The 9,919-nt window shown below is 40.7% G+C and overlaps 1 protein-coding gene across 1 annotated transcript; it reads left to right on the top strand.

The window, feature by feature from the left end:
- The first annotated feature begins 3,969 nt into the window (after positions 1-3,969).
- Positions 3,970-8,961, top strand: LOC131251058 (magnesium-protoporphyrin IX monomethyl ester [oxidative] cyclase, chloroplastic). Its single transcript, XM_058251536.1, has 5 exons — positions 3,970-4,510; positions 5,367-5,431; positions 5,805-6,132; positions 7,153-7,251; positions 8,523-8,961. The coding sequence occupies exons 1-5, from the start codon at positions 4,055-4,057 to the stop codon at positions 8,784-8,786; spliced, it is 1,212 nt and encodes a 403-aa protein (XP_058107519.1). The 5' UTR covers positions 3,970-4,054; the 3' UTR covers positions 8,787-8,961.
- Positions 8,962-9,919: the final 958 nt, after the last annotated feature.

Genomic DNA, 9,919 nt, shown 5'->3' with positions numbered 1-9,919 from the left:
TAAGCCTTATCTATATTAATTGGGGTTGGTTGTTTTGCCCCTTTACTTTATCAAGGGTCATAACTTTAAGGATACCCCTTACCCAACATGCAAAATGACCATTTTACTCCTAACTTAAAGCCAAGGTTTTTTAACCTTATTTTTATTTGGAAAATCATATTTACATGAAAAGTCTCGGGAATAATAGTCCCCCAATCAAATCAATGCATATAACCGATGATCTTGATTGTGGACCGTCCTATCTAGGGCTCGCATGGTTTGCGGAGCACTTGTTGCCTATTCCTGTAGTTTAAAAACTTAGAAAACTCATACTCAACTCAACTCGAAAGTACCCGAGTTGTTCTGAGTTTTCTCTTCGAGTCTTCTTTATGGTAATATTTTATATTAAAACTAATAAAATGTTAAGAATTGAGAATTGATCACCTACATGTTGCTGCATGGTAAAGCCATTCAGTTTCCATCCAAAAAAAAAAAGAAAAAAGAAATAGAAACGAACAAAATAAATAATTATTTTTTAATCCTCAAAGGGTTTTTTGGCTCTTTGAAGAACGCCGGTATGACTCCTAGCATGCAGGAAACCAGCACGTTATCACTTCTGGAATATATAAGCATTGATGAGTCTTGGCGAGTCGAGTTTTGTTTAGTACTGGAGCTTATATTTGGAATGCATTAGAATCCAAATCGGGAATTAAGGTGATTCTGAATCCTTATTTGTATGGTTAAAATGTATTGGAATCTAAATCTTTCTTTTAGAAGCTTGTATTGGAGGGCATTGGAATTCTTGGGTATATTCATTGGACCTTAAAATATATATTTTGAAAAAAAAATAAAAATTGAGCCTTGGGTGAGTTACAAATACAAAGATCATAAACAAGCGATTCACCGACATTTTTCAATCATCCATTTATTTATCCAACATTTAAATAGTTTATATCATTCTATTGATGTAATTTTAGTGTTGTAGCTGATAATTAGATTGGTTGTGCGTGTCAAGAATGTCAGTAGCTTAGAGGCACCTTTGGTACTTGTGGATTTGAAATTTATTTATAGATTACGTATTTTACTTTTAATTTTTAATTTTCTAATCTTCGATTAATCAATATGATTTACCAGTGACCTTGGACGCAGATACCACGGAGAGCTCACTGTGTTGTACATATTTTTCAGACATTCTTTTATTTTTCACGATTATTTTAGGGCATGACCTAAAAGATAAGACAGATGAGAAGCTCAAGTGGCTCACACCATAGAAAATGGGAGGGGATTGAATGCCTACGGTTAAAAACTTATCAGGGCCACAAAAGTTTTAGATCAGGCTGATATCTGTGTTTTCCCTTTGTACATGTTTGCATGACCTTATGATCATGTTGGATGGAAAATAAACATCATGGTGGGCTGCATGACCTTATGATCATGTTGGATAGAAAATAAACATCATGGTGGCCTCTAGGAATGTTTCAACGGTGGGTGTCATTAACCCCACCGTTTCCTGTGGTGTGGTCCACTTTAGCTTTGGATCAAATTCATTTTTTGGCTCATACCCTGACATGATCTCGAAAAACTGATGGACGGCATGGATAAAACGCATACATCATGGTGGGCCCCACAGAGTCAACCAGTCTCCAGGCAACAGGCATCAGCTGTTAGTTCGTTGTTCATACAAGGTCTTTGCAACTGGTACTGAACAAAGAATGCCGAAAGATGGACGTTTTGAGATTAGTAGTCAGTGGGCCACGCTCATATCATTGTAGGTGGGCCATCTACCGTGCATCAGGTCCACCGTCCGTTATTAGGATCCACCGTAACACATTTCTGCTTATTAATTATGAATTACTGGGCTTTTAATTTTAACCATCGGTTTGTGGCCCAGCCATCGTAGGGTCCACTCGATCATTTGCTCGTGGAAGCTTTGCACTGTGGGAGATCCCAAGTGGGGACACTGTTTGAACGGTGGCGATCACCGACGGTGGGTCCCATGTACGATATAGACCGTTGGGATTAGAAATTTTGGCTGATCAGCGAGTTGCTGGCCATCTTCCACAGTACACGTGGCATTCATGCATGCCAATCCGGACCCACGATGTGTGGACCGGACATGGCCCAAAACCACCGCTGATCCGACTATCCTAGCCATCCAAGCTACTCAACGGACGAAATCAAACGGCGAATATAATCCAACCACTGATTTTCGCGCTAGACCCACAACAGGGCCCACAATTTTGACGGTTCAAAATCGGGAACGGATTGGCTACTCCCCTGACACCAGCCAATGGCTAGTGGTCGGTGCTCTGTGGGCGCCACCATGGTGTATATGTTTCATCCATGCTGTCCATCTATGTTTACAGAAAATTTTACAATATGAGACCAAAAACGAGGTATATCCCAATCTCAAGTGGACCACATTACATGAAACAGTGTTGAATAAGTGTCGACCATTAAAAACATTTTGGCGGCCATAAAAGCTTTGGATCAAGCTGATTTTTGTTTTTTCCCTTCATCTGGGCCTGTATGAACTAATCAACAGATTGGATATCAAATAAACAGTACAGTGGGCTTTAGGAGGATTTTAATGGTGGATATCCAATCACTACTGTTTTCGTGTGGTGTGGACTACCTGAGATTTATATACCTCTAATTTTTGGCATAAAGAATTAAAATGATCTTTAAAAATGGATGAACGGAATGGATGAAACACATACATCATGGTAGGGCCCACAGAGCACCAACCACCAGCCACGGGGCTGGTGTCAGGGGGAGTAGCCAATCCGTTTCCTTCAAAATCGGCCTACATGGATGCCACTTGTGTGCAGATTGCCTGATATCACCCACACCAAAATAAGAAAGAAAAATCTCTTAAAACAATCAAGCAAAGGGCACTGCACACGTGTCACCATCACAACCAACCATAGACGGGAGATGAGCCGGTAGAACCTGAATATAATAAAGCCAACTCTCAATAGTACAAGTGGCAGGATAAATGAATCAATCGGGTCCGTCCATCTAGTTTCCCCTGATTCAGATAAATAGGCTAAATTCACAAAATCTTTAACCTTATCCATCTGAAAGGTGGCCTTCAAAGCGACGGTGTGAGATGAAAAATGTTAGTTGTTGAACATTTCTCAAGAGACAGAGTATCTGGTTGGTGTGATTTTTTAAATATAAGCCATCCATGATAAAGCCCGCTAAATGGACGGACGTGATCGATGAATACTCCTGCCACATGTACTGTGGAGAGATGGATGGCCCTACCATATTCCGCTTCTGCCAGCTCTACCGTATCATCATCACCCATCACAAACGGACAAGAATCCTCTGCAACACCTGTTTAACTCATGGCCGAAGAAAATCCAAGCTGTGTGAGGCCCATCATGTTGTAAATGTAAAATCCACTCCGTCCACCAGCTTATATTTTTTTATTAGAGACCATGTAAAAAAATATCAGCCAGATCTACAATTCAGGTAGTGATATCACAGGAAATGATGGACATGGAATTTCAACCATAGGTTTTTATGTGGGACCACATTGGTGTTTATATTACATCAGATCCGTTAATCAGATGTAATAATCAAGATAAAGTCAAAATACGAAAAATCAGCCCAATTCAAAACTCATCCAGGCGACACCACGTAAACTTAAACATTTTAGGACTCATTTTACAGTCCCATCGATGTGGTCCATTAAATTTCTATATCATGATGATATTTTGTATATACGGTTAAAATAATTTTTCTCCCCTGATTTACGGAGGGGATTTACAAATACAATGTGGCGAGCCCTACAGATCCGGAGAATCTTAAGCACTGGGTAAAACGAGTGCTGTATACATTCCGATCCATCACAAAACCCCATGTCCATCCAAACAAGCAGCAGCATGACCTGCCACGTGTCAGAATCTCATTCAAACCCATAGATTTCCATGGATGATATCCAGTCATTCAACCCAAACCCAACCCATAAAAAACCCCATCTCCTATCCTTTCTCCCTCCAATCTTCCCACTCTTTTCATTTCAACCCCTCAATTCGAACACTCTTACAAAAAACCTCCTGAAAAAATGGCAGCAGAACTCTCCTTCCTAAAACCCATCTCAAAATTTTCAAAAACCACCCCCAAATTTTGCACAACCACCCCACCAAAGCTCCATTTCTGTGTAAAAATGTCAGCTGCAGCCCCTTCAGCTGAAACCAAGAGGCCAAAGAAAGCAGCGAAAACCAACATCAAAGAGACTCTCCTCACTCCAAGATTCTACACCACAGATTTCGATGAGATGGAGACGCTCTTCAACACTGAAATCAACAAGAATCTCAACCAATCGGAGTTCGAAGCACTGCTGCAGGAATTCAAAACCGATTACAATCAGACCCATTTCGTCCGGAACAAGGAATTCAAGGAGGCGGCGGATAAATTACAAGGGCCGTTGCGACAGATCTTTGTTGAGTTCCTGGAACGGTCTTGCACTGCTGAATTCTCCGGCTTCCTTCTGTATAAAGAGCTTGGGAGGAGACTGAAGGTACGGTTTTGATTCGGTTCGACGGATTTCCCGATTTGGGTTTGTTGCAATTCAGTCCGGAAACCGGAATCCGGCGATGGGTCTTGGTTTTTTTGGCCGTTGGATTTGAATTTTCCTGGTTTTTCTTCTTGTTTGAAGTTGGTAGAAAATTAGCAAATTCCTCTCTTTGCCCCCTTTTCCGGCCGAATTGTGGGGCCCACCCATTGCTAATGGAGCATTTCCCGAATGCCACACTGGCTGAGCGATCCTAACCACGCAATCCGCCATGATCAAATGGGCGGTTAAAAATTAAGTAGTCAGTAGTCCAAATTCAGTTGATGAAATCCAATGGTTAGGATTGTCTAAACGGTGCGACTTTTGGGCTGTGCTCTATCCACAATGACGGCCACAAATTGGACGGCCTGGATCACCGTTCATGTATCCTGTGTGCCCAATGGGTTCTTCACCACCATTATAGAATGATGATGATGTAGGGTCACGGCAGTCTCACTTGGGTAGCCTATTGAGTGAAATGGATGTGGTGATGAATTTTAGTGAATAATATAAATACTTTATTTATCTATTGGGCTGTCTTCGGTTTTTGGATTGTGACCGTTTGAAAAGATTTAGGGTGTGTTTGGATGTACCAAATATTTTGAAATTTTACGATATTTCACGGTAAATCAATCTAATCTGGTGCCAAATATAATGAAATTTCATGATAGTACAACCAAACACACCATTACATATGAATACGGTTATACCATTTTTGAAAATCAGGGGAAATTACTGATTACCATTATTTATAAAATTACAAATGTTTTTTGATGTCGTGAATGTTCTGTTTTATTAATTTCTGAGATGTTTGTTGTAACAGAAAACCAATCCAGTGGTCGCCGAAATCTTTTCGCTCATGTCGAGGGATGAAGCCAGACATGCTGGGTATGAAATTAGATCTCTATCATTCCCTCCTTTGTTTTCTGTACTTCTGTATAATGGTAAAAAACAACTGATGATGAGTGGTTAGGATCGTCCCGTTGATGGGATTATGGCATGTGGTCAAATGAAGAGTGCACCAAACCAAATTAATGGTCCAGATCGATATATTGGACTATCCATATATTCAATAAATTTATTCATACCTCACAATGCATGTTGTTGAGGCAAGGAAAATTTATAACAGAAAATTGGTGTAATTTTTCTATTTTTATTAATTGATTATTGTTTTTTAAGTTTCTAATAACTTAATTTTAGTTTGATTGAATCTAATTTTCCATCTAATATATAATTTCTTTTCTTTTCTTTTCTTTTTTAGATTTTTGAACAAGGGTCTGTCAGATTTCAATCTGGCATTGGATTTGGGATTCCTGACAAAGGCTAGAAAATACACATTCTTCAAACCGAAGTTCATTTTCTACGCCACGTACTTGTCTGAGAAAATCGGGTATTGGAGATACATAACTATTTACAGGCATTTGAAGGCAAATCCGGAATTCCAAGTGTATCCGATCTTCAAGTACTTCGAGAACTGGTGCCAGGACGAGAACAGGCATGGAGATTTCTTCTCTGCATTGATGAAGGCACAGCCTCAATTCCTCAACGACTGGAAGGCGAAGCTGTGGGCACGATTCTTCTGTTTGTCGGTAATTTTCATTTTTAGTTATGTAGTTCTTTTGCACGTAAAGCTGAAATTCGATTCTAATCTGTTTCACTAGAGCCGAATTAGATGGTCATTTTTTAAGAAGATAGGTGGGGTGTGGCAAAAGCCCTGACCATGAGTGCATGGCCCACCCGTGGATTATTTTAGCATTTAGAAATGCAAAATTCTATCTGGCGCATAGGAGGTGCCCCTCTCAACAGGGCTACAACTTGGTTTCGAGTCAACCCAAACCCGAGTTTAGGATGGGTTGGGTCAGATTGTCAGGGCCCTTGGTCGCCTTAGGTTTGTAAAACTCCAACCCGAAATAGAGTTTCGATCGGGTTGAGCAAATTCAGGTCGGGTTAGGTCAGATTGGCAATTTACTCAATGTATTTGGCTCAGGCTGAGTCGGGTCGGTCGGGTTGGTTTAGGATTGAGTATAGACGAATTCAAGTTTGGTTTGGGTCAGGCACCTCTGGTTCGAAGTCGGGTTGGGTCCTCGTGAGGTCATGTCGGACGTGGGTTGTCCGTTAAACCCGACCCAACCCAACCTGGCAATAATCATATGTATTTGGGTCAGGTTGAGTCAGGGTGGGGTCTGTTTAGGGTTGAGTAGGAGGAATTCAGGTTCGGTTGGGATGTCTTGAGGATGGTTGGGTGCAGGTTGGCCCTTAACCCGCCCAAGTTACCTTTACACCCATTGAATCTTAAATCTTCCCACTGATACTGATGCTCAAGTTAGAAAAAGACCCAAGAAATAAGAGGCTCGAAAGCAACAAACCCAAATCGGAAAATCCGTCTAACCGATCAACCCGAGTTCACTGAATTACTAAAAATCTCTTATGGTTGTGTATTTTTTTACAAGAGGATCAGTCCCCTACAACTTGTCGTACGGTACAACCACTCTCTTATGCCTTTAGAATGTTGGTTTCAAAAATGGGGAGGAAGTGGGTAGGTTAACCTAGAGCCGTTCTATAGGCTATTGGTTTTCCTTTTATATTGCTCACGCCTCATTCTCTTGTAGGTTTACGTGACAATGTACCTCAACGATTGCCAGCGTACTGCTTTCTACGAAGGCATCGGTCTTGACACCAAGGAATTCGACATGCATGTGATTATTGAGGTAAAAGTAGCAAAGCATGTGTTTTCGGAACGCTTGTTTAGCATTAGTACCTTAACAAGAACGGTTCTAGTCATTGGCAATCACAACCTGAATATGAAATACCAAAAAATGATTACTTAGGATTTACATTTCGTAATTCGAATATTCTTCATTTCCTTCTTTCCCTTTTGCTTCGGACTTTAGATTTGATGGTAGGAATTATTTGAAATGGGTGGTAGGCGTTTTATTAAACTCTCCTCCCCATATGAATGATTATGCCCATCCAAGAAAACATGGCCTTTTGGGGACGGAGATAAATAGTGTTTGCTATTTTGAAATGGTACTATGAGGTCGACTTCATGGGAGCTTCCCATGAGGTAGAGCTGTGTGGGGCCCGCTGTGATGTGTATTGGACATCCACACCATGTATTTGGTCCCTCTAGGTTATGGGATATCCCAAAAATCAGCTGTATCTGGAACTCAAGTGGGCCATACCATCTGAAATAGTGTGAAATCATGTCTAAAACATCTAAAAGAACTTGTTGGGGCCCACCTGAGTTTCGGATCTGAAACTTGGTGTGAGCCCTCATCTAATGGGACACGCACGATGGATGGGCTGGATTTCTAAACCACATCACAGTGGGCCCTTATAAACAATCATGAAGTTTTCAAGGGGTAAATATCCACTCTCAACTGTTGTCTGTGGTGTGGGCCACCTTAGTCATGGATTGGCCACCCAACATGGAAGGGTGCATCTAATTGATGGGGTGGATGTCCATCACACATCACAGTGGGGCCCACATAGCTCGACCTCATGGGAAGCTTTCCATGAGGTTGACCTCATAGTACCTTCTCTCTCTATATATAGCCATCAAAATCGAGTTTCAGTTCTCAGCTTTTCCTTTTAAAAAAAATGAAGAGATTGATTTCTTTCGTTCATGAAACATGTTAAATGTTGATTTTCATGTTTATTAGACATTGCTCTTGCTGTTTAACCGTTGATCTTTTAACATTTTCATATAAAACAACACTTCAAACAATAGAATTCTTGGATTTCAAAGTTTTCCAATTTCATGGGGATTTTGTAGGGGGTTTTCCACTTCAAACAATGGAATTATTGGATTTCACAGTTTTCCAATTTCATGAGGATTTTGTAGGGTGTTTTTATGTCCCCATTTTGGATAATTATCTTATACTGTTAGGATTCATAAGGATCCTATGAATGCTCACATAAATTACTAAGCAAGCAAAGTAGATATCACAGAAACTGTTTTGTTGGATTATGTTTGCAGACCAACCGCACAACGGCAAGGATCTTCCCGGCTGTTTTGGACGTGGAGAATCCCGAGTTCAAGAGGAAGCTGGATAGGATGGTGGAGATCAACGAGAAGCTGCTTGCTGTGGGTGACACTGAGGACATTCCTCTGGTGAAGAACATGAAGCGGGCCCCGCTCATTGCCGCCTTGGCCTCCGAGCTCTTGGCTGCCTATCTCATGCCACCCATCGAGTCTGGGTCCGTTGATTTCGCAGAATTTGAGCCGCAGGTTGTGTATTGATTTTGTACAACAGCCATCGCATCCCTTTGACGAAGCGTGCCGCCGTCATTAGCCTATTTGTAGGACACTTAATATTAAAATGAGGCATTCAATGATGTAATTTTGTTAATGTTAAAATGGTATTTTCTTCATTTGAGAACAATCTATATATTCTAAGCTGCGTTTGGATACTCAATTCAACCAAATTGCACTAATTTACTTCATTAAAGTTGAAGTGACTAGGCCTTCACAGATTAGAATTACTACTATCTTTTCAGGTCTAACTTGTAATGCAATTAGGTGTTAGTCTGTGAATTAGAATGGTGCTGTCCCACTTTGGTCATTTCTAGTGTAGTGACTGAGATAATGCAATTCAGTTTGATTGGGCATCCAAACAAGCTCCTTTCTTTTTCTTTTCTTTTCCTTTTTTTTTTTCTTGTAAAATTGTCAATATAAATGCATTTTAATCTGCTCAGTCCATGACTTTTGATTTGCAGCAGCAATGGGTCGGGTGGGTCTGCAAGTCAGAACATCTAAAACCACTTGGTGGGGCCCACCTAACTTTTTGATCAGGCAGAAACTTAGTGTGACCCCTCATCCAAGTGGGACATGCACAATGGATGGGGCTAGATGTCTGAACCACATCTCAGTAGACCCTATAAAGAATCATGAAGGTTTAAATGGGTGAGCATCTACTCTCAACTATTGTTTGTGGTGTTGCCCACCCAAGTCATTGATTGGCCTTATTTTTAGGCCCGTCACCCACCATGGAAGGATGCATCTGATTGATAGGGTGGATGTCTAACATAGGTTACAGTGGGGCCCACAGAACTCGACCTCATGGGCAAGCATGCTGTAAATTATTATTTTTTAGTGAGAAGGTATCAAGGACACACTTCAATCTTTCATGTGTATATGACATCCATTATGTTATTATTTTTTAATGAGAAGTTATCAAGACCACGCTTCCAACCTTTCATGTGTATATGACATCAATCTGTTTAATATGTTGGTTATCATGAACATCACCTTTGAAAAACTCTACAACAGTTGTTTATTGAGTGGACCAGACTTATGTTTCGCTTTTTATCAATATCTCAGCGTATATTGTGGACCACTTGATGTGTATATACTATTAATGCTGCACCAGGCAA

The sequence above is a fragment of the Magnolia sinica genome, chromosome 7, assembly GCF_029962835.1.
Source record: "Magnolia sinica isolate HGM2019 chromosome 7, MsV1, whole genome shotgun sequence".
NCBI lineage: Eukaryota > Viridiplantae > Streptophyta > Magnoliopsida > Magnoliales > Magnoliaceae > Magnolia > Magnolia sinica.
This window is presented reverse-complemented; position numbering and strand designations above follow the sequence as displayed.

Coding starts and splice junctions, on each gene's coding strand:
- LOC131251058 (XM_058251536.1), top strand. CDS start 4,055: ATGGCAGCAGAACTCTCCTTCCTAAAACCCATCTCAAAATTTTCAAAA. Junction 4,511..5,366: donor AGCTTGGGAGGAGACTGAAG/GTACGGTTTTGA, acceptor TTGTTGTAACAG/AAAACCAATCCAGTGGTCGC. Junction 7,252..8,522: donor ACATGCATGTGATTATTGAG/GTAAAAGTAGCA, acceptor TTATGTTTGCAG/ACCAACCGCACAACGGCAAG.